This window comes from Rhinolophus sinicus, chromosome 8, assembly GCF_057876585.1.
Source record: "Rhinolophus sinicus isolate RSI-liver-muscle chromosome 8, RSI-T2T, whole genome shotgun sequence".
In the NCBI taxonomy this organism is placed as follows: Eukaryota; Metazoa; Chordata; class Mammalia; order Chiroptera; family Rhinolophidae; genus Rhinolophus; species Rhinolophus sinicus.
Window position 1 is genome coordinate 3819418 of NC_142508.1, and position 26447 is coordinate 3845864.

Here is a 26447-nt window from a genome sequence, read left to right on the forward strand (position 1 = left end):
AGTGTGTGTGTAGAGAGAGAGAGAGAAGACAAGATTTTAAGAAATCAGAGGTTTAATACCTTGGCTCCATAGACTTACAATCCTTTGAGACAAGGTGTCCTTTGCTTTTGTTACTTCGGCTGCTACGCTCGGGCATCCCCTTTAAATCCACTTGAAGTCTGAAGATGGGACAAGAGGGGTCTCCTCTGGTCTCCTTCAGCCTCTGCCTCTCCACCTAACATCCCTCCCAGGCACAGAGGTGGGGCCCTGAGAGCTTTGGCTGAAGGTTGCCCTGGAAAGGGGTGTGATGCTTTAGACAGGTGGCTGCGAGCTGGGACGCCTGGGGCCTGCCCCAAGTGAGTCACTGCTGTTGTTGTCACCGTCCTGTTGAAGTCCCTGCTCAGCTCCCCAGACCTCTGTGGAAACAGCAGCAGCTCCCATCTTTCAGAAATTTCAGGAGAAGCCACCAGCCTGATGGTGAGGCGAATGGGCTGGGGGGGGAGCCGGGGTCGGCTGGGGCAGTGGGGAGACCTGGGGCCGGCATCAGTGCCCCTCCTCCCCATGCCACTGCCTCCTCTTCCTGCTCCTCCGTGTCGGGGCTCTGGGGGAGGGAGGGTCTCCATCTTCTCTCTGTCCCCTGCGCCTCACACAAGAAGTGTGCCTTCCTCAGTTCCTCCTCCAGCCCCAGGGCGCCCCTGCTCAGCTGTGCAGGCCCCAGGGGCTTCTCAGCCTCGCCACAGTGCCCTCCCCACCCTAGCCACCCCCCCATCACAGGTAGGGCTCGTGATGACACCCATCTCTGCTCCCCCCTCCTGGGGTTCCCATTCCACCCCACCCTTGGCCTCGGTGACTCCCCCTGCTTCGTGCCGGTGCCCCCAGGGCAGTCCTGGGCTGCGGATAGGCCCTCTAATCCCCGAGCAGGATTATGAGCGGCTGGAGGACTGTGACCCTGAGGGCTCCCAAGACTCACCCCTCCATGGGGAGGAACAGCAGCCCCTGCTTCATGTGCCTGAAGGGCTCAGAGGTGAGCGTGTGGCAGTGGGACTGTGGGGGAGGGGAGTGCGGAGGGCCTGGGGGTTGAGGCAGCAGGGTGAGCGCGTGGAGAGCTCACTCAGGTGAGAGCTGAGACCCAGCGCTCTCCTCTCTGTGCCCAGGCTCTTGGCACCACATCCAGAACCTGGACAGCTTCTTCACCAAGATATCCTTTGTGCTGGGCCTGGCAGCGGTGGCAGGGGAGGGCTCCTTGGCACTGGCGCCATTCTTGGCAGGGGGACTCTGAGGGTTCAGCAGGTTGAGGGACTTGTTGGGGCAGTGAGGGGGAGGCGTACTCAGGAAAGGCCCATTATGCCTCAGGCTTATTTCTTGACACACCGGCTACATCTACGGCTATCACCAGAGGAATGGCTTTGCCTGTATCCTGCTGGAGGATGTCTTCCAACTGGGGTGAGTTGCTTGTCCCTGCAGGGCCTGCTGCTTCTAATTCACCCAGTGCCGCCCCGAGCAGCCCAGGGGCCCAGCTGTGTGGGCAGGAAGACCCACACTGCCCTGGAGGCTGGGCAGAGGCCTACCCACCGCTCAGGCCTGATCACTGCATTCCCTGCTCTTCCAGACAATTTGTTTTCATCGTCACCTTAACGACCTTCCTCCTTCGCTGCGTGGATTACAATGTTCTCTTTGCCAACCAACCAAATAACCGGACAAGACCTGGGCTGCCTCACAGCAAAGTGACCTTGTCGGATGCCATCCTACCTTCATCCCACTGCGCCCAGCGGTGAGTGACAACCAGTGGGAGGAGTGGGTGGGGCAGAGAGCAGACAAGAGGCCACGCCCCCTCACTTTGTCTCTCAGGCTGGATCATCGGTTCTCCAAAGTTTGGGTCTCAGGACACCTGTATATACTTAAAATTGATGGAGAACCCCAAGAGCTTTTATTCATGAGACTCATATCTGTATGTACCTTATTAGAGGGTAAAATTGAGGACAGCTTTAAAACTTAAGAATGCATAAGCACACCTTCCGCTGGCTGTCAATGTGATGTCACGTAGCCTCTGGAAAACTCCACTGTACACTTGTGAGAATGAGAATGCCAATGGCAGAAAATATGACTATTATCTGAAAAAAGTTTTGACCATGCAGACATTTGCAACGGTTTCGGGGACCCCCAGGACCCATCTTTTGAGAAACAATGGTCTTGCTAGATGCCCTCCATGCCCTTCCCGTTGCTCTCCCAGTCTCATCTCCCTTTCTGGAGGGTTCCATTTCTGGCGCTATGTCCTCCCACCCCCAGGATCCGCTCCAGCCCCCTGCTGGTCTTCCTTCTCATCCTGGCTGCGGCCTTCTGGCTGGTCCAGCTGCTTCGCTCAGTCTGCAACCTCTTCAGCTACTGGGACGTCCAGGTGTTTTACAGGGAGGCCCTGCACATCCCCCCGGTGAGCGGGGTGGGTGTGTGTGGGTGAAGGGGTGCCATGTGAGGGGGCAGAGGACAGGGCCGGAGTGGGGGCTGTACACACAGAGGGGCCCACTGAAAAGCAGGCAGAAGGCCTCATTGACACCTACCCTAGACCCCAAATAACGTTAGCAGGTGGGGTACCCCTATTTATAAAACACGGTCCTCACCCTAGTGGAGCTTAGTTGATTTAGATGGGTTATAAAAGATGACTTACAGTCACATGCTGGTGGTGTTTAGAGGAGGGCCAGTCATCCGGCTTTATAGAACAGGAGGAATTGGGGGGGCAGGGAAGGACAGGAGGCAGGGAGGCAGTCCAAGCCCCTATGCAGGATGGGGGGAGCTTCTGTGGGCAGCACTGAGATCGACCCACCGGCCTGCACCTGAGTGTTCAGGCCCTGTCGGGTGACACCACTCTCCTTTGTGGCCTCACCCCCTATTGCAGTCACCCACTGCATGGGTGACTGCCCTCTTCCTCCCTGTCCCGCTTTGCCCTTTCTTCCCTCCCTGTCTTGCTCACACTCCTTGCTCTGTACCTCAGTTCTTCCTTGAAGGCACTACTCAAAAGCTACCTTCTGCAGCGGGCATCCCTTGCTCCCCTCAGAGAGCTAGAGCCTTCTGCATGCCCTCCTGCACAGCCAAGGGGAGGTTCTGGAAAGCCCCCCCTGCGTAGGGGAGCACTAGGCATAGTGCAGGGAGGACCAGGAGGGCCAGGGCAGAGGCGGGGTGAGTGGCAGTGAGACCACTGATCCTCCAGGAGGCTGCTCACCCTTCTCTTTCTCCTTCTCCCTTCTTTCCCCTCCTTCCCTGTTACTTCCAGGGGAAGGGGAGCCCCTGGGATGGACTGGACAGGCTGGCCTGGGGCAGCTGGGTGAAACTGGGCTAAAATGAGGTTTGCAGAGGAGCTCCAAGAGAGATCTGCACCCCACACGTGGACACAGCCGGTGTCTTGGGAAGGTTACTGTGCTGATGGAGTGGGATGGGGCTGGGGGTCTGAAAGCATGCTGAGGCGTGAGGCTTCCAGAACATGTTCCGTGTCTTCTGTGTGTCGCACTGCTGGGGCGGGGAGGGGGCTGAGGAAAACCTGCTCTTAAGGGGCTGAGGTCAAATACCTGAAGAGATGAACTCATGAGGTGTCATTGGGGAGCACGTTACTCATGGCCTCAAGAGCAACACAATTCAGAAGAGGGTGAAAGGAAGTAGGAAGGTCCCTGGTGAGCGCACCAGTTAGGGGAGGGCAGAAATCAGAAGTGACAGGTTTCCCGCCTGAGGGACACTGGTGAGGACGGTGGGAAGGGGGCGCTGGGGCATGTAGCTCACGACATGGTGAGTTTGGACATCGCCATGCAGAGGACTGCAGGTCGGCGGCCCTCACCTGTCCCCTGTCCTCAGGAGGAGCTCAGCTCCGTGCCCTGGGCCGAGGTGCAGTCGCGCCTCCTGGCGTTGCAGAGGAGCGGGGGCCTGTGCGTGCAGCCGCGGCCGCTGACGGAGCTGGACGTCCACCACCGTATCCTGCGCTACACCAACTACCAGGTGGCGCTGGCCAACAAGGGCCTGCTGCCGGCGCGTTGCGCGCTGCCCTGGGGAGGCAGTGCGGCCTTCCTCAGCCGCGGCCTGGCCCTCAACGTCGACCTGCTCCTGTTCCGCGGGCCCTTCTCGCTCTTCCGCGGGGGCTGGGAACTGCCCGACGCCTACAAGCGCAGCGACCAGAGGGGCGCCCTGGCTGCGCGCTGGCGGCTCACGGTGCTGTTGCTGGCCGCCGTGAACCTGGCGCTGAGCCCGCTGGTGCTGGCCTGGCAGGTGCTCCATGCCTTCTACAGCCACGCGGAGCTGCTGCGGCGAGAGCCTGGCGCGCTGGGGGCGCGCCGATGGTCCCGCCTGGCCCGCCTGCAGCTACGCCATTTCAACGAGTTGCCACACGAGCTGCGCTCTCGCCTGGCCCGCGCCTACCGCCCCGCCGCCGCCTTCCTGCGCGCCGCCGCGCCCCCCGCGCCCCTGCAGGCCCTACTGGCCCGCCAGCTGGTTTTCTTCGCCGGCGCGCTCTTCGCAGCGCTGCTCGTTCTCACCGTCTACGACGAGGATGTGCTCGCCGTGGAGCACGTGCTGACCGCCATGACCGCGCTCGGGGTGACGGTCACTGTGGCCAGGTGCGGCGGAAGTTGCGGGGAGCCGGGATTCCGCCGACCTGGGGCGGAGCCCTCCGCGATCTCGACCCCTCCCACCGCCAGCTCCCCCCAGCCCTGCCTCCCAGTCGCCCATCCTCCTAACCGCAGGCCCCTTCCCCACCCTGACCCTGCCCTCCAGGTCTTTCCTTCCGGACGAGCAGTGCCAGGGTCGCTCCCCGCAGCTCCTGCTGCAGTCGGCTTTGGCTCACATGCATTACCTCCCGGAGGAGCCCGGCGCTGCCGGCAGGGCTAGCGCTTACCGGCAGATGGCGCGGCTGTTGCAATACCGAGCGGTGAGGGTCGAGACCCGAGGGGCGCTGCTCCAGAGGGATGCTGTGCACTCCGGGGCACCTGGGAAAGGGCGTGGACTGGCTATCCCAGGATGCAGGATGCGGGGAATGACGGCTGGAGCGTTCCTGCTCTGGCCAGCGTCCCTGGGGGGCCTCTGGGTTCTAATCACGATCGTGGGCAGGCTCAGCAACCTCTTCTCATCCTCACCCCTGCTTTCCCAGGTGTCCCTCCTGGAGGAGCTTCTCTCCCCTCTCCTCACCCCGCTGTTTCTGCTCTTCTGGTTTCGCCCTCGTGCCCTGGAGATTATTGACTTTTTTCATCATTTCACTGTGGATGTGGCTGGGGTTGGTGACATCTGTTCCTTTGCCCTGATGGATGTGAAGCGCCACGGCCACCCTCAGGTTAGAATGCTTCTCTGGGTGTGCGGGGTGGTGGTTAGATAGGGGTTTGTCCCTCAGCTCCATCACTTGCCACCTGTTACCCTGAGCTAGTCACTTCACTTCCCTGTTTCTTAGCGTCCTCATCTGTCACATGAGGACAATGACCATAGTCAATGAGCAGGGCTGTGTGAAGATTACATGACATGATGTGTGTACAACCCTAGCGACAGTAAATGGGAGTAAAGGCCACCAGAGAGGTAGAGAAATGAGCTGGCCAGTGGATAGGGCTGGAGTGAGTCCGGGCATCCTCACCAAGGCCCCAGGCCAGCCCTGGGCTCTGGTGGGCACAGGTTTGCAAAGCACTGAGCCCATTGTCTCTTCCATTGCTGGGTCTGGACCCAGGTCTTGCTCTGCTGCTGTGTTTTGGGGTGATCTTGAGCAAATCCCCGTCGTAGCCTTCATTCTTTTCACCTGGAAACTGGGGCTAATGTTTCCTGTCCCCCTACCCTACGAGGCTTCCACCGCAGCTATAAAAGCAGTGTCCACAGCTTTTCCTTTTTTTCTCTCAGTGGCTCTCAGCAGGCCAGACAGAGGCCTCCCAATCTCAGCGTGCAGAGGATGGAAAGACTGAGCTCTCCCTGATGAGGTTCTCCCTGGTACACCCACAATGGCGCCCCCCAGGGCACAGCTCCAAGTTCCTGGGGCACCTTCGGGGCCGAGTACAACAGGATGCAGCCACCTGGGGCGCTACCTCGGTTCGCAGCCCCCCCACCCCCGGGGTGCTCAGCGACTCTTCCTCCCCTCTGGTGAGCCGCAGCGTGGCCTGCCCTCTGGCCTCACCACCTGCCACTCGGCCTCTCCTCCTCTGCCTCACTGTTTATATTAACCTGCTCACGCACTGGTCCAGCCTGCTCTCCCACCTTGCTGAGACCTCCGCCCTCCCTTTCTGTTCTCTTCTGACCCCCCCTTCTCTTGCTCCCAGCCGGAGACCGTCTTGGCCAACCTCTTGGTGCACCCCCTGCTGCCCCCACGGGACCTGAGCCCCACAACCCCCTGCCCAGCTGCAGCCACTGCCAGCGTCCTGGCCTCCATTTCGCGAATTTCCCAGGACCCCAGGTAAGGGGTGGGGGCCTGAAATGCAGGGCAGCAGGGGTGGTGAGGTTGACCCTCCAGGGAGCACTCGGGGGGGATAGGAAGGGGAGGTCAAGCCTGGCCCTCCCCATGGGGTGCAGGGGGAGGGGCATGTCTTTGATCTACTGACTATCTGTTCCAGCTGTGTGTCCCCAGGAGGAACCAGGGGCCAGAAGCTGGCCCAGCTCCCAGAGCTTGCTTCTGCTGAGATGAGTCTCCATGCCATCTACCTGCACCAGGTGAGTAGAGGGTGCCGAAAAGAGAAATGTGGGGAGAGAAGCTGCACAAAATGGAGGCTGAGGAAGGTATGAAAGTACCCAGTAGGAGCTAGGGGGAGAGGTTTCAAATTCCTCTGCACCTAGCCCAGGGCCTGGGCCTTGCACTGTGGGGCAGGAGGGATCCCTCATTCCTCTTTGTTACATTTAGCTCCATCAGCAGCAGCAGCAGGAACTGTGGGGTGAGGCCTCAGCTTCCTCCTTGTCCAGGCCCTGGGCCAGCCCCCCGCAGACACTCTCACCTGATGAGGAGAAGCCATCCTGGTCAAGTGATGGTGAGGCAAGCAGGGTGTGCAGGGGACAGATCATGGGCAGACAGCAGGCATCATGGCACTGCCCAGCTGACGGCTTTTCTCATTAGGTTCCAGTCCTGCCTCCAGCCCCAGACAGCAGTGGAGAGCCCAGAGGACCCAGACTCTCTTCCCCGGAGGGTTTCGGGAGACCACAGACACCCAGAAGGAGCCTGGCCAGGCCTCTAGCACTGACTGAAAGGGCTCCTCAGGGTCAGTATTGTCCAGCTGTGGTGGGGGCAGGATGAATAGGAAATTGGGTGGAGCCAGACTTGGGGGGATGGGAACAGTGGTGGGCACTCAGGGTGAGGCGATGATCAGCTCTGGAACCGAAACCCCGGGACTGCTTGCCAAGAGCCTTCTCCTCCCTCAGGTTCCCTGGCTTCTCCAGCCACAGGAGATCGGACGAGGTGGAGTAGAAGAACACACCGAGCTCTCTTTAGGGACCCCCCTCCCCCACAGATGCTTTAGTTGGGCAGGACTTGGGGGTCACTGATGAACTCGCCCCAGAGAGCACAGAAAGGGTAGGAGAGGAGATGCCAAAGGCATCTGGAAACAAGTCTTAGAGACAATCTCTCTATGGAGAGGAGAACGGGACACACCCCGAATTAGCTGTCCTGGAGTGGTTGCCTGGGAAGAAGTCCTCAAGTATCCTCAAGGTGGGGGCAGGGCCAAGGCGGAGGCCAAGCCAAATGAAAGGGAAACAGTGAGGGATGGGACCAAGAGACACGCTTGGTTCTTCACGTTCCCATGGGATTTGTGGAGGGGGGCCGTGGGGACTTGGGAGTGGAAAGACTAGCCAGGGCTGATGTTTTTAGAGCTCCACATCGGTGTGACGTCTGAGGAAGTGGGTGTGGCTCCTTATCCTGTCTAAAACAAGCAGTAAAGGTTGCTCATGGCTGTGTCACACATCTTCGTGACCTTGGTCTCTGGCACCCCCATTCCTGGCAGCTGAGGGCAGTACCTGCTTCTCAATCAAGGGCAAAGGAGCAGCGCCGGAGAACTACCTGTGACTGGCTGGGTCAGAGTGGAGCAGTAGGACTCCCTGGCAAAGAATTGCCACCCCCACATCTGCACAAGATAAAAGACAGAGCTTATCATTCTATCATTTTAATCCGCCGGGCTGGGTTAGGCATCTCAGTAGCTCCCATAACATCTGGTTCAGTCTCTTATGGTGAATCTTCAATAATAAATATTTCAATGATTTGGAGATTAAGTTTCAAGATAAGGTACTCCTGGGAGAGGTAAGGGAAATCTAAAATTCACCTCAAGAACACGGAACGGGTGACAGCAGGCCCTGGAATACCACTGCTGGGAGGGGCCTTCCAGATTTAGTGAGAGCCAGGTAGGGAACCAGGGCTAGAGAAAGACATTTCGCTCATTCCTGGGGGTTAGGAGAGTCTCCGCGGACTCTGGACTGACGTGGGAAGGCACCTCGGGAGGAAAGGGAGAGGTGGCTGGTCTTGGGCATGCCGACAGGCGATCGGCAGCGCCACGGGGGACTGACGGCCCCTCTCCAGGAACTGGGATGGAAAGCGAGAAAGAGGGCTCTCAGGGGCCGGGGGTGTCTGAACCGGGAGTGTCGAACGCCCAGGGCACTGCTCCCCGTAGACGCCGATCCTGCAAGGAAAAGCTCTGGGTGCGTATGCGGCTTGTCACCTCCTGGGTGCGTAGCGTGAGCCCGAAAATGTCCTCGTGATAGCGTTGCTGATCCTGCGGGGATAGAGGACGGTCAGACCCCGAGTCGGAGATCCGCGCGGGAGCGTGCCCCGCCCCTATCAGGACTCCGCCCCGCCGGGGCTCCGCCCCCTCGCCCCGCCTCTGGCACCGCCCCTGCTAGGACTATGCCCCGCCCGGGCCCTGGCCGGGTCCCGCCCCAGAATGGTCCTGCCCCTTGGCACCCGCAGCACGCCGATGACGTCGCCGGCCTCGTCCAGCTCCATGTCGCCCTCTGTGGCCAGTATGCGTTGCACTGTCTGCAGGACGCTGGTTGCCATAGTGACGTCGCCGCAGACAAACATGTGGCCTCGTTCGAGGCACAGCACGCGGTGCACCTCAGCAGCCAGCTCTGTCCGCAGGATGTCCTGCACGTAGGTCTGCGGGGAGGTGGACTTAGGGCCTGGTCCAGCGGGGAGCAGGCCGGGAGGGGAGGGAAGGTCCCGGGGTGAAAAGATTTACTGCGGGTCTGATGGGCCCTAAGTGAGCTGGGATGGCGTCCACAGAGGTGTAGTGACACCGGGGCGGGGCTTGGGTGAGAGCGTGAGACCAAATTGGGCTTCGGGCACGCTGTGGGCAGCGTGGGGGCGTGTGCTGTTGTGTCTGGAAGCTGAGGGGCGGGGCGTGTGTGCATGTGTGAGTGTATTGGAGGGGGCGGGGCTTGGCCTGGGCTTGCCCTCCCCGCGGGAGCGCGCATCGGTCCTCTCCGCGTCACTAGCTTCTGGGTACCCTTGCGCCCTCAGAGTCCCGCACCTTGGGGCTGTTGGGTTCCCGGGAGAAGGCAGTGAGGACGCGGCCAAACACCCCGCGCTGCTGGGCATCCTGCACCTCGTCGCGGTAGAGGTGGTCGAGTTGGGAGCATCGGCAGCCGAACACCAAGGTCATGGGGGCGGGCTGCAACCCTGCAAGCAGCACTGCGGCTTGGGAGAGCCCACTCTGTCGGGGCGTAGCCCTAGCGACACCTCCCATTGGCTGCTTTCGCCTAGGCGCACAGCCCACACCTCTCAGCTGTTTGGCCTCTAGGATAGCGCAGTGCAGGACCGACTTTTCAAAGACCCTGCCTGAGGTGGATGCCAAGCTCATAGGTGGTGCCTTTTCTCGGGTGGCGCTAGAACGTGGGGCTTCTGACTCAGAATTCCACGTGCTTTGCACCGTCTAACACTATAGTTCTGGGGCTCTATCTAGTCCCTTCCTTGCTCCAACCCCATTTTCTCCCACACCTTCAGCTCCCACACTTCCCACCTTTCTCTCACTCACAGTCTCCTTCTTTTGATTTACCAGTTGCCCTGGACACCCTTTGTAGCTTCCTTGGGTCTTGGACACACCTAGGAGAGCTCCGTCACAGTCCAGTGTCTGCCTGGGGAATTTCTGTCTCCTGAGTCCCAGCCCCATCCTCTCCAGACTTCCGGTTCCTTTTGTCCTTTATCCACTCCAACACTTTGTGCCGGCACCAGGAAGCCAGACCAACGGGGCACTGCCCTGGCCTCTAGGCCCTCCCCTCCCTCCTTGTGGTGTAATAAGCTTCTTTTCATCTTTGCGGCCCATTTCTTGCCCTCTTTCCTACCTGGTTCCTGCATTCCAGCCCCACCCTTTGTCCCTGGATTGTGTGACTACTTCCGGCCTTCCAGTCATTCCTGCCCTTGGCCCCCAGCCTCACCTTTGCTCTCAATGTCGTGCAGCCGCTCCTGCCAAAATCCCCGGAAGGGGGCTATGCCCGTGCCTGGGCCCACCAAGATGCAGGGCAAGTTGGGGTCAGGTGGCAGCCGGAAGGAGGGAGCCCTAGCAGAGAGACATTCCGTTAGGCTCCCTTTGCTTCCCGGCTCCCCCTTCTTAATGAGCCTTTGGCGGGGTGGAGCGAGGAGAACTCAGCTTCTGTTGATAATTGAGTTAATACTTGTCAAGTGCTTACAACAGTGTCTCTAGTTCATAGTAAGCACGATGTGTTTATTAAAAGAACTCTGCTAGCTGGCAGAAGCTCCCTGGACCTGTGGTTTCTTCTAGAAGTTGGGACAAAGGAAATACAGTTCAAATTTGAATTGAAGAATATTTTTTGATGTCTCAGTTTAGGAGATTTAGAAACTAGGGGAAGGGAAGGGACAGTCTCTTGGTTCATAATGAGTTCACTGAGTGTGTTAATTTTAAATGGTAGCCTCAATATTGGTATTTGGTTTGTATTCAGTAGATTGCTACTGAATTTGTAATTTAGCCTCCTGGATGAGTTTGGGTCACTGGGCCTAGCTGGTGCCATCCTGGGAACTCTTCACATACCCACCAGGGACTTTTGACTCCTGGCTGCTGGATGGGGCGACTTCTGAACACAGCATGAGGGAAGGATGTCCTGAGAGTCCTCATTGATCCTTTAGTGACCTAACCAGTTCTCCCTGGACTGAGTAGGGACTTATTCTTGAGTGGGCACGGTTCCCAGGTGCCATGCCTCCCAATATCAGACTGACCCCAAGGATGTAGCAAAGGACACAGTACATCTTCTAAAAGCGACAGGGCCTGCTGGTTGAACCCCAGCCCTGCCTCTGGGACCTGCAGTTTCAGGGCAGGACCCTATGTCCAAATTGGTTAAAGGCCCAAAGCGGAGCCTAAGTTCCAAAGTGCCTTAGCTTGGACTCTCCATCCTTGACATGTTGTCTTCCCTGCCCCCTCCCCAAAGCTTCCACCTCACCCTGTGTCACCCCCACCCAGCTCTCCAGCTGTCCCAGCCCTCTGTGAGGCACTTTCTCCACTCCTGCTTGGACAGACACTCTCTTCTTAGTGCCCCTTTCCCCTCCACCCCCCAACAGTGCTCACTTACCCCCTGATGAAGCAGGGGACAGGGTCTCCGGCTTTGAGTTGGCTCAGCCACGTGGAGCAGACTCCGTAATGCAGGGGCCCCAGTCCATCTAGTTGGGGAGGAGGGGGGCCAGTGAGCAGCCTGGTGGGGGTCACGATGTGGCCCTGGCCCTGGCTGCCTCCCCAGCCTCACCCTGGGTCCTGTATGCCAGCACGGCCACTGTGAGGTGGATCTCTCCTGGGCGGGCGCTGGGTGCTGAGCTGACTGAGTAGTACCGAGGCTGCAGCAGGGGCAGCTGGGTGAGGAGCAGGGGGGCGGGCAGTGCCACCGAGGGAAACTGTTCCAGTACCTCCAGCAGCGTGGGGCAGCGGAACCACTTCCACTCCTCGTAGCGCCGGGGGTCCTGGCGGGGACAGGGTGCAGGCGGCTTGGAACGTCTAGCTCTCCCTGCTGACCTCCCTTCTTGACCCCTCCCGAGCTCAGCCTTCTCCCGGGTTCAGGCCAACAAATGTTTGTCCAGCACCTTCTCTGTGCCCAGCACTTTAGGACCTTGAGAATTCTGAGATGAATTACTAACAGCTGGGTCTTAAAGCCCCAGTACCTGTTAGCCAGGTGGGCTCCCTTCCTCCCAGCTCTTCCCGCCTCACTAGCCCCTGCTCCTCTCTGGGGTGCCCCCCAACCTGGCTGAGGGTCTCCAGCTCCTGCTGTTCACTGGGCTCTTCAGCCAGGGTGCTGAGCAGTCGAAGGAGTCGAGGGCTGGGCGTGGAAGTGATGTCCAGGAAAAAGGTGAGAGCTTGGCGCAGCGTGCACGGGGGCAGCCGGGGGTCCCGCACCCAGCCCGGGGGAGGGCCACCTGGGGGTGGGGCACAGGGGCGCTCTGAGGAAGGGGCCAAGCCAGAACTGCATTGTCTGGGCGGTGATAATTGCTTCTTGGTGGGGTACATGGGGACTGACCATGGCGTTTATTGGTGACCTTGCCCTTGAGCAGCTGTGTTGGGCCTGTCTGGGCAGCCCTCATGCGTTAGTTTGGGGGCCCCTGCCTGGATTGGCTTGGTCTTGGCCTCTCTTCCTCTCCCCCACCCAATTTATTTCCTTCCCAGGCACTGGTGTGGCAGAAGGTAGACCCCATGCTAGCTACAGAGCAGGCTAGGTTGCTAGGGGGAGAAGACAGACTTTTGGGGGTGTGTGGGGATAGGTTCTGGGAAAGGAGCCGTGCTCTGTGGACTGTCCAGCAACAAGGCCAGCCTGGCAGGAGGTGGCACAGCCAGCAGTGAGCAGATATATAGCAACCCTCTGCCAGGCGCTGAACCCAGGGGACCCTGGGGCACGGGGATGGAGCAGGCTCTCAGACCGTGCCTTCTCACCAGGGCTGCCCTTCTCCAGCTGCTCCACTGCCACAGGCTCGCCCGGTGGTGGAGGGTCCTCCACACGGCTCAGCAGCGCCTCCACGAGGCCTGGCCGATTGGGTGGGCAGACGCCGATATGGTCCCCTGGCTGGTACTGGAGCCCCTCCTGGCCTCCACTGTCCAGGCGTACCAGGATCGTGGCCCGGCTGGGGGTGGGGACAGAGCAGTTACAGGGGGCAGGAGGCAGAACGTGGGAGGAGGAGGGACGGGGACAGGTGGGGGATGTCTTCCTCACGTGGACTTGCTGCTTTGCAGGTTTTCCACTGAGAGGACTGTGGCTTGGAACATCTTCCGTCTGTGCACGTGGATCAGGCCTGGGGGGCGGGAAATGAGGCTGAGCCCAAGGCAGGGAGTCTGCTGTGCCTGCAGGTTAGTCCTGGGACCCTGGAGAGTCCAGAGGGCCAGCAGGGTCAGGGGGAGGTCAGGGCCACACCTGTCAGCAGCTGGAGGCCCTCAGCCTGGGCACTCAGCCGGTACCTCTGGCGCTTCCAGCTCCGTTTGGGGCTGAATATGTCCTGGGCGGCGGCCTTGGCATCCTCTCCCACACAGAAGGTCTCACAGGAGGCCTGAGGAGTAAGGAGGGGAGGGCGGAGGAGCTCAGGCGCCTGACGTGAGAGGTGGAGCTGGGTCTGTTGGGTCCCCAGGTGCCACCTTCCATTCACAGGGTTGTGAGCTCCACCTGAGGCTCGAGGACAACTGTGGGATTGGCAGAGTGGCAGGAGGGAGAATGGCATTGAAACGGGCGGAGGCTGTGGCACCTCGTTCCTCAGCCCATGCCATGCCTCGGCCGCTGTGCTAGCTATCTCTTTGCGCATATTTGTGTCACACCCATTAGTTACTTAATCTGGCGTGTTGGTCTCGTGTGCCCAGGAGCACAGTGCTTGGCACATGGTAGCGCCCAGCGAATGCATCTCTTGCTGTCTGTGTTCACACCTGCATTCAAATTCTAACTTCTGCACTTGCAGTAAACTGCCTTAGTTTCCCCATCTTTATATCTCATGAGGTTCCCGTGAAGATGAAATGAGATACTTTATATAAAGCTCCTAAGAGCTTTATGGAGTGGGGCCATGGAGGGGTCTCCGCAGGTCTGTCCTCCCCTGTACTGCTCACAAAGGGCTGGAGGAGGCCCCTGGGGCCGGGCCCTGGGAAGGTGCGTGTTTTATTTGTTTCTGCTCAGGCACAAGTCTGGCAAACTGCTGGGCAAGTCCCTGGCTTGAAATCTGGGGCTCATCCATGTTGGGCTGCTCCCTCTCCTGCCACCCCGTGTCACCAGTCCTGTTAATCTTTCTTTTGTGTGTATAGAGTCTTATATCTCTTCCTTCCTTCCTTGGCCCCCTCCCTTCCTTCCTCCTCCCGCTGCTACCACCCTAGTTCGCTCAGAGCCTTCCTGCTTCCAGTTGGATGTTCCTCCGGCTGACCCTGTGCCTCTAGAGGAGGTTCCTAAACCTCATGTTGTGCCCCTTCCCTCTCGTCCCACTCCTGACTTCCGGTTGCTTCCCTTTGTCTGGATTCTTTCGCCTCGTTTTCTATTCCTGCCTCTCCTCCCAGTCTGGGCCTGTTTGTCCAGCTTGACCTTCTCCCCAGCAAACCCTCCACCTGTGGCAGGTGGCCTCCCCAGCCCACTTCTTAGGATGCCCTCGTCCTCTCCATCAGTCCAGACCTGCTGAGCTCAAGCCTGGGAGCCCTGGAGGGGCCAGTGCTGCCTGGAACAAGCCCCCTTCAGGTCCAGGCACGGCCCCAGACCAGGCAGCGCTGCCTCTGGAGGAAGTCAGGCTGAGAAAGTCACAGCCCTGGGACCTGCCCCTCCTTGCCCTCTCCTGGCCCAGGATCCCCTCCAGTCCAAGCCTGTCTGGCCGCTGATTTCCTGGAGTTTCTGTGCTGGCGTCAGCTCCAGCTCTCTGTCTAGCTCTCTCTTGATCCTTCCCCTCTCCCTCCATCCTGCCCGCCCTGGGCAGGGGCCCTGCTCTCATTCCCTCCCTTTGTGCAACTGAGGCTCCTGCCTGCTGGGGCCCTGCCTGCTCTCTTCTGCCTGGGTCCGGCCCCTCCTGTGTCGTTAGGGTCCTGTTGTCCACTAGTCAGGACCGAGCCAAAATAAGGGTGGACTTTGGAAGGAACAGGAAGGGACCAGAAAACCAAACAGAATCGGGGCAGCAGGGAGGCCCCCAGTCTCAGTATTGCAGGCCTCAATGGGGAGGTGTCCAGGACTGAGTCAGAATTGGGGTTGCAGGGGTGGCGGGGATCGGATGTTGGGACAGGCCCAGGATGTCACCTGGAAGGCAGCCTTGGCCCAGCCACGGAAGGACTCCTCTTGACCGCACAGCTCATCGCCCTGGCCCAGTTGCAGAAGCCGCTCCCCACCCAGCTCTTCCAGTCGTGTGTCCACCGCACGAGCAAAAGCGCAGAAGTGGGGGTACGCCCGGGAGCCCAGCCCGAACACACAGAACCTGGGGGCAGGGAGCTGTCACAGGAGCCCACCCCTGTCCCATCCAGCCCATGTGTGCCCAGGGAGCTCGCCCTTCCAGCGCGCCTCCCCTTAGAGGCCCCCAGACCTGAGGGTCCCCAGTGCCCCCGCACTGTCTGTATTACTGGACTCCTTTCTCTTCCGCCGCCAGGAGGACACCAGCGGGTCTGAGCAAGAGACACTGTTGAAGCGGATTTTGTAACTCCTGACAAGAGAAGACAAAGACAAGGGGTCACAGGGGACTGGACACATGGCACAGGCCCAGACCTAGGCAGGGGACAGCTTTAGGGTCTCTGCACTGGGGACAGAAAAGGCCCTGCCCTGGGGCTCGGCTTCGCTTTCTGCAGCAGGCTTGGGACGGGAGCGGAGGGCCAGCACCTTAGGGCCAACACCCTAGGGCTCCCTGGACCGCTGGGCTCTGCTCTCCTCCCCTCCACTCTCTGAAAGCCATGGCCTCAGAGTCCTGGGACTGCGTGTGGGCAGGTCGCAGGAAGGAGGCAGTGCGAGGCTGTGTGGGGCCCAGGCCTGCTCCATCTGTCCTCCAGCTTTTGGAGGCACAGAGGGGGAACTCTTCAGACCTCCTTTCCGCTGTGTCTCCAAATGCCTCCCTGCCCCCATCTGCCCGAAGCTCCCACCCCACGAACCTGTGCTGCTCCGGCCGAGGGGAGCTGTTGTAGGGGCCAGACATCTCCATCAGGGCCGCTGCGAAGCTCTGCAGGGGTGGGGGGTAGGGGGGAAAGTGTCGGCATCACGGTTAGTGTTGTTTTATTTCAAACAATACAGAAGGTGAAAACTGGACCGGGCTGGCGCTTACTGTGATTTGTAACTTTTAATTAGTTTTGAAATTTTCAAAAGAGTTATTGGCTTTTTTGAAAACATTCCAGAAGCGTGTAAACTAATAAAAGAAAAAATCTGCCCCTATCTTCCCTCCAGTCTTACCCCGCAAGGCATGGGCACTATTGACAGTTGTTTGACACGTCAGCTCTTTTCCGCCATACTTACGCACATATCTGGATTTATAGTTTTTTAAAAAAGTAAAAATGGGACCAATATACCCGTTTCCTGTGGGGTACATACCTAGGTTTGCACCATTTTTTAAAATTTGAGGTAAACTTTACATACATTGAAATGCACAGAACTAAAGGAAGCAGTTCAATCCATTTGGCTGTTCAGTAGTTAAAAAAACAAAGTTAAACATACATCTACCCGATGACCCAGCAATTCCACTCCTGGGTATTTTTCCAAGAGAAATGAAAACATAAGCCCACAAAGGCCTTGCACAGAATGTTCATAACAGCTTTATTCATAAGAGCCAAGCATTGGAACCGGCCCAAGTGTGCGTCCACAGGACAGTGGAGAAACACACTGGGTGTATTCACACAGCAAGGCTGCACGGCCGTGGGGAACGCGCAACTGCGTCACCCAGCTGCAAGGTGAGCCTTGAAAGCAGGCTGAGCTGAGCGAAAGAAGCCACAAAGGAGTCAGAATGGTGGTGCTTCTGGTGGGGAGATTGGGAAGGGGATTGACTGGGGGAATCGACAAGGGAACTTTCGAGGGTGATGGAAATGTTCTAGGTCTTCATAGAGTGGTGGGTCACATAGCTGTAAATACTTTTATAGCAAACAAAAGCTAGTGATTCCACTTTTCTTTCAAAGGCAGATCAGATTGAGGGCTGGAAAGGGCAGCAAGGCAGGGTGGAAGTCTTAGGTCAGAGTTTCCACCTTAGGTGTTAAGAAGGCATTTACCACTGAGAAGCCTGTCGGCAGAAAGGCACCAGAAATGAATGGAGACAGAGTAGCTTGAAAGAGAATGGTCAACAATCAAGTGACCGTTCAAGTGAGTGGTGGTTCTCTAGTCTGTTTAAGGTTTGTTCAGAAAGTGAAGTCACCTAATCTCTGCTGACATTGGAGCAGGGCTCTTTTCTTTTGTTAAGAAGAAAAAGCTGAAATTGCATGTGAAGTGGAGTATTCCTGTTTTTCTCATTTGTCAATGTCCAAGAGCAGTCTAACAGAAGTGCCTTCAGCGTGATAAACACTTGCACTGATAATGGAAATGACGTGGGGACACAGTTACGCAATGTGTGTGTCCGGGGCAGCCCATGGGTGGGCCTGGAGTGTGGCTTGTGCAGGTCACACTCCGGGGGACTTTCCGGGCATCTCCACTTTCCATTGGGGGGCGGAGGTCCCGCCCAGCCACTCCAGTGCAGTCTCCCCTCATGCCCAGTGGCCCCTTTTTTGCAGGCCTCACCTCTCCGTTCTCTGGGGGATCCCCATTCCCAAATGTGCTGGTCACCACCAACACCAGCGTCTCGTGCTCGAGGGACACCACATCATACTCATCCATGCACAGGACCTGGGGGTGAGGAGAAGACAGACGTCCTGATGCCCCATCCTGCTCACTCTGGCCTTCCCTGGGGCCCTGTCTCGCTCTGACTCCCTGTGGATCCCTGGAATCCTCGTGGGCCTTGACTTGTGAACCTTTCCTGTCTTCCAGGCCGCATCTGAGGATGCTGGCAGACCCCCTCTTTCCAGATCCCTGCTCTCTTGGGCTCAGCCCTACCCGAGGGTCGAAAGCCTTCCGGAAGAGTCTCCCCAGCTGCTGTGCGTAGCTCTGGGCCCGGCCGGTCTCGGAGCCATACAGGATTGTCGCTTTCACTCGCTTGGCCATCACAGTGCCCATGAGTGAGGCAGAAATCTTCACTGCACTGTGGGAGAGGGTGGGGTGAGGGGGCTCCCAGCACATGGAGCTGGGCTTCCCCAGGTGCACAGTCCAAGCAAGGTCTTGGGGCGCTGAGTGGTGGGTGTGGAGGGCTGGTGCCCAGACCACTGCTGCGGATGGTCCCCGCCCCCCCAGTGTGTGGGAAAGGGCAGCACGCCTAGGCACCTACTTGGCCACTTCCTTAAAGGTCTTCTTCCTGGTGATGCCAGCACCCTTGGCTGCGCTCCCCTTCCAGGGGTCTGGCTGCAGGGGAGTGAGGGGGGTGGAAGGGGGAGGTGAGTCAAGAAAATAGAAGTTTGGAGGCCCCTGGGGCCTGCTTTGTTAGAGCTGGCCTCGTTGGGCAAAGCCAGTGGGGTGGGCACCTGGTAGCGGAAGGCAGGGGACAGGAAATAGTTGACCATCTCCTGATGGAAGACAGGGGTGAGGCTGCCCGAGATTGGGGGCACGATCCAGGCCCAATCGGCAGGGCAGCCCCCCCTCGCCTTCTGCTCGTTCTCCAGGTGCTTCATGAAGGAGGATGTAGCAGCGTGGTGGTCCACAATGGTCACTTTGGCCAGCTGGGGTGAGGGAGGGTGGGGAGGGGCTTAGACTCAGCCTACAGGCCCCACCACTTGTCACCGCAAACCCTACTGGGCCCTGGATCACCCCAAATCTAACATATACTGTGCAGCGTCACCCCTGACTGAAGCATGCACGGTCATGCTCAAAGCTCAATGTGCAAAGCAGCTTCAAACTCCGCTATTTGGATGCCTCGCCTCCAACCTCGTACCTTAAACCTTGACACCCCAGACAAGTACTCAGCAGGCACTATTTTCCCCAAACTACAATGCACAGCACGCCCTTGATCCTGGAACTAGAGTTTCTAGAATCCAGTGGGTCCCGCAAACTTCAATCCCCAGTGTACCCTGGGGACTGGAATTACTGAGCACGCACTGGTCAGCAGTACCTGGAACAGGACGTGCTGTGTCCCCAGAACTGCAGGCCCGTGCGCCCCGTAACACTTGGACTCCAGAACTCCTTCCCGCCCGCCGTCTCACTCCTGCCCCGGTTCCTAAGAGCCTCCTTGCTTCCAGCCCAAGCCCTTGCCCTCCTGGCAGGTCTGGGCCTGCGTACCTGGTAACTGTGCAGGACAGCCAAGTTGATTTCCACTGCTGCCTTGTCTTTCCACAGGGACGAGGTGGTCCGGGTATCCAGGTCCATGCAGACAGCCACGTCCTAGAAGCAGGGGTGCATGGCGTTGGTAGGGGCTGGGTGGTGGGGAGTGGACGGAGAGCATCTTTGTCTCAAACTTGTGAGTGGAGGAAGTGAGGGTGGGGGCGTGGCCACCGGGAGGCCTGACTGCCTAGTTTGGGGCTGGTTCAGGTTCTTGCCCACAAGGGCACCACAGAGCAGAAAGGGACACTTCTCAGTCACTTCTCAGCCCTGGGCCTCCACTTCCCATCTCTAAAATGGGTCTTAACATTTTGGGGGTCAAGGTCTGCTTTGAGAATCTGATGAAAGCGAAAGATCTATAGATCCCACCTCCAGAAAAATAACTACATACTTTGACCCTTGAACAAGGTGGGGTTGAACTGAGCAAGGTCCACTCATAGGCAGGATCCCCCAGTCGACCCTCGCAGTTGCACGCACGCAGGCATGCAGGCACACCCAGCCTTTGCTCCAACTGCGGTGCTTCCAGGCCCCTCCTCCGAATTCTAGCTTAGGAGGGAGGCTTGGCCCTGACAAGCGCTCAGACTCTGCCCTGGCTGACATTGTGTGGATGTATTTGTGAGTCAAAACCTGCAGCCCCTGCCCCCGCTGCCACCCTCTGGCCCTCACCTCCAGGATGTTGTAGCGATGCGGGTCACACAGGTTGCGCGTGCCGATCTCCGTGCTCATGTACCAGCCGCTGAAAGGGGCCGCGGGGAACTCCAGGCCCCCAATTTCCAGCAGCATGTTGGACACGGCCGGGAGGGCGTACCAGCGCAGGCCCAGCGCCGCGAACCACTCCAGCCTGGGGGCGTGGGTGGGCGCGGGGTCAGGCCCCCTGTGGAGCCTTGCCTGCCTGGCCACCCCCTAGGCAGCCCCTCCTCCACCTGACCCAGGCCCTGTCGTGCTCACGTAGGGTGCTCCAGGGGCACCTCGAGGACTAGCTCAGAGGGCAGAGTGAAGAGTTCTGGGGGCTCATCTGGGGCCTGGAGCAGCAAGGGCAGCACATCGAAGCGGCCATTTCCTGGGGTCCAGCCGTGCTGGGTGCAGAGCTGCAGGGAGCAGGGCCAGAGTCAGGTCCGGGCCCAGCGTCGCGCCCTCCTCAGCGACTCCTTCTTTAGCCATCTCCCGCCCTTCACCTCACGGATCCTCCGGTGGCTGGATCTCCATGCCCACCCAGGGACGCCCTTCTTGGCATTTCTCATCCTTCATCTCAGTCAGGGTCCCCTCTCCCTGCTTCAGTGACTCTTCTTTGGCCCCCCTGCTTCACCCCAGAGGCCTCACTGCTGGCTTCCCCCTTCTCCGCCTCCCTGTGCCCACCTCGGTGATCTCCACGTTGGCTGGGTCCCCCCGCACAGAGCCGTCCTGCTGCCGGTAGCCTGCATAGCGCACAAGTTGGCTGTTCCAGATTCGGAAATCTCCGCGGCCTGGGACACGCTGGGGGAACACTGTGATGGCTGAGCTGGCATAGGACGAGAGCTGGTCAGAGCCTCAACTCCTCTGCCCCCGGAGGAGAAGTGGGTCTGGTGGGTTCGGGACACTCACCGAAGGTTGCCCCGGTTGGTGGCGTACTTGATGTGACTACAGATGTAGGTGAACATCTCCTGGGCAGAGCTGCAATCCCGGGCATCAAACACCTGAGCCAGCCGAGGTGAAGGGACAGGAGGGAGACAGGGACTTGAGGCCAGCTCCAGGAGAAGGTAAGGAGGTGGCGGAAGGAGTAGCGACCTCGTCTGCAGCCTTCGATGGCTGGGGTGTCACTCAATGTGAGAGCTATGGTTCTTTCTCCTCTGGGGAGCCTCCCTGGCCATTTGTACCCCACTGACCCCTTCCTGCCCTGTACTCTACACACCCGGATAGCTGGTCTGCTTCTTATCTCCATCCCTGCAGAAGCCCACTCGATACCTGGTGCAGTCACTGCCAGACTGATGACTGACGAAGGGCACCGACTGATGGGGAGACGTGGGTGTGAGTTCCCTATTACCCACTGTACTTAAGCAAAAGCAGGTGACTGAGCCAGTCACCTGACGCTCCTCGAGCACATTGATGATGGGATGGGAAGGGAGGTGGCTGTACTAGACGGCCTCCAGGGACTCTGCCCATCCTGGCATTTTGATGCTAGGAAGGACTTCTTGACTGGCTGAGTGGAGGCCCCAGTAGGAGGCTGGGAGGTCCCTTTCCTGTCTGAGGGAGGAGGAGACTTGTGTTAGTCATAGCGCAGGAGGTGGCAGTGTCTGGCCTGGGGCCAAAGAGGGATGTAACAGTGAGTGGGGGTCAAATATGGAAGCTCGGATGGGTTCAAAGTTGAGGTAGAACTTTGAACAACAGAGCGCTATGCAGGTGTCACACAGGATGGTTCTTATTTGAGACTCCTTTGGGATTTACTGAGCATGTGGCTTTATCCTAAATTCTTTGGTGGCCAGTTACAGTAAGGAGGCCAAGGTCACAGATTCAGTTCCGTGGTGGGTCAACTTGTTTCTGTTAGCGCCAGTCTGTTCCAGTAGCGCAGGCTGGCTTTGAGTCACGTGGCGGGGCGTGGAGGGTGTGGGGCTGAGGCAGTGGGGGACTAGGAGAGAGCAGTGTGTTTGGGGTGAGGGGACTGGACTGGCAAGTGAAGCCCACATGAGGAAGCAGACAGGGGCCTTTTCCAGAAGGCTGCTTCTGTTGCTTTGACAATACCCCCCAAGGATCACTGCTCAGCTGTCCTCACCGACCTGGTATGTCTGGGTGTTTCGCTGGTAAGGCACTGCTATGGGGCTTAACAACCAGGTGTCAGCTACTGGGTGAGGGCTCCCAGGGGGCCAGTCTCTACGGGAACGGGCAGGGATCTCCCCACTGCTCGGGACCCCCCAGGGAATCTCAGGAGCTGCCCACACCTCTCCTCTCCTCTTTTGTGTCCCCCAGTTCCCATCCTGCTGCCTGCTAGCCAGCCATACCTGCAGCTTCCCCCACTGGATCCGGCCCACGCAGCGGGGAGCGTTGCGCCAGGCCTGCTTGGCTCCAAACACCAGCTCGCTCTCCCGGAGCTGGTAGGTGCCTGTGGCTGCCACCTCGGCTTCTACCTCCTGAAGCCGCTGCTCGTGGGCCTGGGAGCCGCTCCTGTAGAGGAGAAGGCAGCAGAAGGAAGTCTTGTGGGTTACAGAGGGCTCCTAGGCTCCCTGTGGCTATTGGGGGGAGGCCAGTAGGTGCTGACCTCAGGCCCCGTGTGGGTGGTATCAGGATGGTGGCTGGGAGTGGATCCTGGGGAAGGCCGGGGGTGGGGGTGGGGGGTGGGCTGTGGGTGTCAGGTCAGGGTCCCACCTCTTGATGGAGCTGTAGTACTGGTTGATGAAGTCCTTGGCCTGGCTCAGCAGCTGCTCAGGGGGTGGAGGGCCCTTGGAGGGCCGGCTCTGCAATTTCCGTGGAGATACCAGGGAGCCCAGGCAGCGTCTTGGGGTGCAGGGTCCGTCCTAGATCGAGGTGGGGGGCAGAGGTGGAGAGAGTAGGGAGCACAAAGGTCAGGGCCAGGTCAGGGTGCAGGGGCCAGGGTAGGGGTGCAGAGGTAGGGTGGGCCTGGCGGGGTGAGGGTTGAGTGCTGGGGCTGAGACTGGAAATGGGGTGAGGTTGGGCTGGGTTAGGGCAAGACTCCAGCAGGGCTTGGGGCAACGGATGGAGGTTGAGAGTTACCAGCACCCCTGCATGTCCCTTAGCTCTTCTGGTTCTTCCCGGTCTCGCCCTCCTGACCCTGATTTGGGATGGGGGGCTCCCGCCTTACCTGCTGTGCCTGGGCACTCAGGGTGTCATACGTGATGCTCCCCACCTCCCAGTTCTTCACACGAGGGAACTTCGGCCCCTCCGGGGGCTGGGTGAGCGGGGGGCTGTGGGGAGCCAGGGTGGGGTCATGGGGGTCGAGTGTGTTTCCTTGTGGGTGTACCCCAGAGACCCCTCTGGCAGCAATCATAACCCCAATGATTCTGTTGTTGCTTGCCATATGCTTTCTTTGATTTTTTCTCACCCCTCATAACAACCTTGGGAGGAAGGCAATATTTGTATCCCATTGACAGAGGAGGGACCTGAGGCTCAGAGAAGTTAGGTATCTTGCCAAGGACCACACGGGCAGAGCTGGTCCCTTCCGTCCCCTGGCCTGCCTGACTCCTTCCACGGTCTTCTGATGCTCAGCCAGACCCGGGGTTGCGGGGGCCGTGGCGCTGAGCCCCTGAGCCCCTGAGCCCCTGGCCCAGGGCTGGGTTCTCATCCCCATGCAGGGCTCACATCGCCTCTTCTGGACATGGGGTGTCCAACCCCTTGAAACTGTGATGAGCCCTGCCGTCAGGGGGTAGAGGACCGAGCGGAGCTGAGGGAAGCCCAGCAGGGACTGTCAGCCCAGATTTCCCTCCCCGCTTATACCCCTCCTGACAGGGGACCGTCGTGTGAAGGGAAGCCTCGGAGGCCTTATCACTTCCTCCCAGAGCCGCCAGGCCAGCCTCGGGGAGGAAGGGAGGGACGCAGGGCCGGGTGCGCCTGTGTGGAGCCCTTCCCACAGAGCGCCTGGAGCCCCAGCACCGTGCTCAGTCTGCCATCCCACCTGGCTACCACCACGGCCTTCATCTCTTCAGGAGCTTCTGCCCCAGGGAGGCTGCTTTGGGGGGCTGGGGCTGCCCAGTCAGTTTTGGGGTTGATGGTTACTAAGGGGAGGGGCCTGGAGCATGGGGAAAATGGCCTAACTGCTCTGTCTTCTCAGCCTTCCTCCTCACGGCCCGGCGCCTCCTGCCCCAGCTCTCCTTTTTCCATGAGTCCTGTGTTCTGGCTGTCCTATAACTATCCCCCTGCTCCTTTCTTCTGTTAAATGATCATCACTGTTTGTGGAACGCTTGCCATGAGCTAGAAACTGAAAACTATAGCAAGTACATTATATGCCTATTTTAGATAAATGAAGGCTCAGAGAGGTTAAGTAACTTGCTCAAAGTCAGACAGCTCTTGGCAGCAGAGCACCATTCAAACCCTGGAGATTCAAACCTGGTAAGTTAGTACCCTTCCCTCCAATTTCACCTTCTGCCTGCTGGCCCTGATCCTGGTCTCTTGTCTGAGTCCCCCTGACAGCACTTTTGCGTTGGCGACATGGCCCTCCTGGATGGGCTGCAGGCTCCAGCCCTTCCAAACCCCGGCCTTCAGGCCTTGACACCCACCCTTTTGTCACTTGCTTCTAGCCCCTGTGGCCCTCACCTGTGGTCTGGCGCAGGCGGGGGTGCAGGTGCTGGTGTGTGGCTGGGCTCAGATGACGGGCTAGCTGGGGCCTGCTTGCCGCACAGCCCAAGGCCCAGCCCCAGCCCCAGGCCACAGGGCGGCCCCGGCTCCTGGCCCACGCTCTTTAAGTTGCCCATATCGGCCTCACGTCAGCTCTGCTGCTCTGAGCAGAGCCCGGGCCTTTTCCTTAGGAAGGGGAGGGGGCTCTCCGGTGCTGGCCCTCGCCCCGCCCCTGTCCCACACACAATGGGACAGGAACAAGGCAGCTGGGAGGCTGTAAAGCCTCGGCTCCATGCCCGCCAGCCCAGAGGGTGGGGAGCCGGACGCCTGGGTTCCGCTCCAAGGACTAGGGCTGATAAGTGGGAACACAGGTGTCCAGTAGTACTCTGAGGCTGGAGTGCAGGAGTGGGGTGTGGAGGGAATGGCAGGGTGGACAACCAGAGAATCAGAAAGGCCCTTCTGTTGTATCAGACCAGGGGACGCTTTCCATCTGGCCCTGGCTGGCTGTGGCCTGAGGGGTCAGGTGGAAGGTGAGCACTGTCAGTAGCAAGGGATGAGTCCCAGACTCTTTGTGACCACAGGGACCTCTAGGGTCGCCCCCTTCACCACCCGCCCTACATCTAAGCACTCCTGAACCCCTGCCTTAGAGTCCTTTTGGAACAGGCCCAATGGGGATGCAGTGACCCTTTGTCCTCGCGTCTGGCATTAGGGCATCCCTTCCCCTCCCAGCACCAATTTCCTGGAACCCCCGCCCCCTGTGACTCAAGTGGGGGACACAAAATTGCAGGAAGCTGCCATCTAGGGCCTCCACCCCCACCCTGTCATCCAGTGACGCAGGATTCCCTGGGGGCATTAGGTCAGCAGATAGACACAGCATTCAGCGCCAAGGCAGGGACTGCCCCCTGGGGAGAGCTTGGAGCCCTAGCAAGACTTTGATGTTAGGGAAACTATGATTCCCAGACAGCCAGTGGCACACAGCAGCATTCTTCTGGCACCTTGGAGAGCAGTGCATGCTGGGGCTTGTAGTCCTAAGCCATCTCGGGGCTGGAGAAAGGCCATGAGTCAGGGCATCACGGGTCCGAGCCTTGTAGATTTGAGACCACAGAGACTAAGAGAAACTGCAAGAAAGAGATGGAAGTTGAGAAACTGGGACAGGCAGAGACTGGGAGAGGCAGGCAGGCAGACAAACAAACATGTAGATTTGTGTTGGCTGGACTCCTTTGGAAAGTAGTGGAGGATAGAATTAGGGTGGGCCTGGGTGGGGGGCAGGCTGGCGGATCAGCAGGAAGGAATGGGCTGTGCTGTGAACTCTGGGGTCACACCAAGAAGGTAGTAGGGTCTGCCAGTTTGGAGGGAGGACAAACCTGAGCTCCTGGATGTCCGCAGAGCTGCCCACTCTCAGTGAAGGGGCAGGCGAGAGAGAGGCAGAAACGCAAGACCTATGCTCAGTCCAGACCTGTGCCTGTGGTGCAGGAGCCCGAGGCCCCACCCCACTCACGCCCCTTTCCCTTGAGGCAGGAGATGGCATCCAGGTCCCACGTCTCAGATATTTTCACCCATGATAGCCAAGGAGACAGATCCCATCTCTGGTTCCCATTCAGCCACCACCTAAGTGTACATGGCTGAGAAAGACTCCCTGTTTGTAGATTCCAGTTAATGGAGCTGTGACTGGCCTCCTCAGGGACAAGCTGATGACAGGTGTCAGATACTGAAGTCCTCATGACCTCTTGCCTGCACTGCTGGCCACAGGCCCTCCCGTGGTCTCCTGACCTTGGGCCTCCCCTCCCTTCAGTGCTCCACAGGGCGGCCAGATCCATCTCCAAAGCAGGGCTTACCTCATGCTTTGGCTTTCCCTGAAACCTTCAACCCAAGGCCAAGGCCATTCCAACACACTGGCCTGGCCCTCAATTTCCAAAGTGCAGTGCCACACCCTCTGTTTTAGACTTCCTCACGGATTCCCAAATAGTCTTTGTGTTTTCCTGCCTCTGGGCCCTTGC

General features: G+C 59.0%; 2 protein-coding genes across 2 annotated transcripts; one reads left to right on the forward strand and one right to left on the reverse strand.

Annotated features, from left to right (window-relative positions):
* The first annotated feature begins 352 nt into the window (after positions 1-352).
* ATG9B (autophagy related 9B) lies at positions 353-7863 on the forward strand. Its single transcript, XM_019712826.3, has 14 exons — positions 353-1003; positions 1134-1177; positions 1358-1422; positions 1589-1750; positions 2266-2407; positions 3817-4571; positions 4729-4882; positions 5102-5281; positions 5830-6066; positions 6243-6376; positions 6534-6630; positions 6818-6941; positions 7028-7169; positions 7330-7863. Exons 1-13 carry the CDS (start codon positions 454-456, stop codon positions 7153-7155), a joined length of 2772 nt encoding a protein of 923 aa, XP_019568385.3. The 5' UTR covers positions 353-453; the 3' UTR covers positions 7156-7169; positions 7330-7863.
* Positions 7864-8050: 187 nt separating this feature from the next.
* NOS3 (nitric oxide synthase 3) lies at positions 8051-24631 on the reverse strand. Its single transcript, XM_019712825.3, has 26 exons — positions 24430-24631; positions 22982-23084; positions 22528-22676; positions 22164-22326; positions 20773-20864; positions 20548-20689; positions 20140-20279; positions 19858-20032; positions 19153-19254; positions 18402-18596; positions 18209-18282; positions 17881-18025; positions 17569-17673; positions 15966-16033; positions 15410-15526; positions 15130-15304; positions 13294-13426; positions 13096-13174; positions 12819-13006; positions 12135-12307; positions 11647-11857; positions 11476-11563; positions 10330-10451; positions 9426-9574; positions 8858-9052; positions 8051-8669 (listed from the first exon to the last, which is right to left on the reverse strand). The coding sequence occupies exons 1-26, from the start codon at positions 24585-24587 to the stop codon at positions 8508-8510; spliced, it is 3603 nt and encodes a 1200-aa protein (XP_019568384.2). The 5' UTR covers positions 24588-24631; the 3' UTR covers positions 8051-8507.
* Positions 24632-26447: the final 1816 nt, after the last annotated feature.

What these genes read in the sequence shown, in the direction of transcription:
- ATG9B (XM_019712826.3), top strand. Translation starts at nt 454, where the DNA reads ATGGTGAGGCGAATGGGCTGGGGGGGGAGCCGGGGTCGGCTGGGGCAG. An exon ending in TCATCCCACTGCGCCCAGCG is followed by an intron (nt 1,751 to 2,265) that starts GTGAGTGACAAC and finishes TCCCACCCCCAG; the next exon opens with GATCCGCTCCAGCCCCCTGC. An exon ending in GTGACGGTCACTGTGGCCAG is followed by an intron (nt 4,572 to 4,728) that starts GTGCGGCGGAAG and finishes CCTGCCCTCCAG; the next exon opens with GTCTTTCCTTCCGGACGAGC.
- NOS3 (XM_019712825.3), bottom strand. Translation starts at nt 24,587, where the DNA reads ATGGGCAACTTAAAGAGCGTGGGCCAGGAGCCGGGGCCGCCCTGTGGC. An exon ending in ACCAACCGGGGCAACCTTCG is followed by an intron (nt 20,690 to 20,772) that starts GTGAGTGTCCCG and finishes GTCCTATGCCAG; the next exon opens with CTCAGCCATCACAGTGTTCC. An exon ending in ACGTCATCGGCGTGCTGCGG is followed by an intron (nt 8,670 to 8,857) that starts GTGCCAAGGGGC and finishes CTATCCCCGCAG; the next exon opens with GATCAGCAACGCTATCACGA.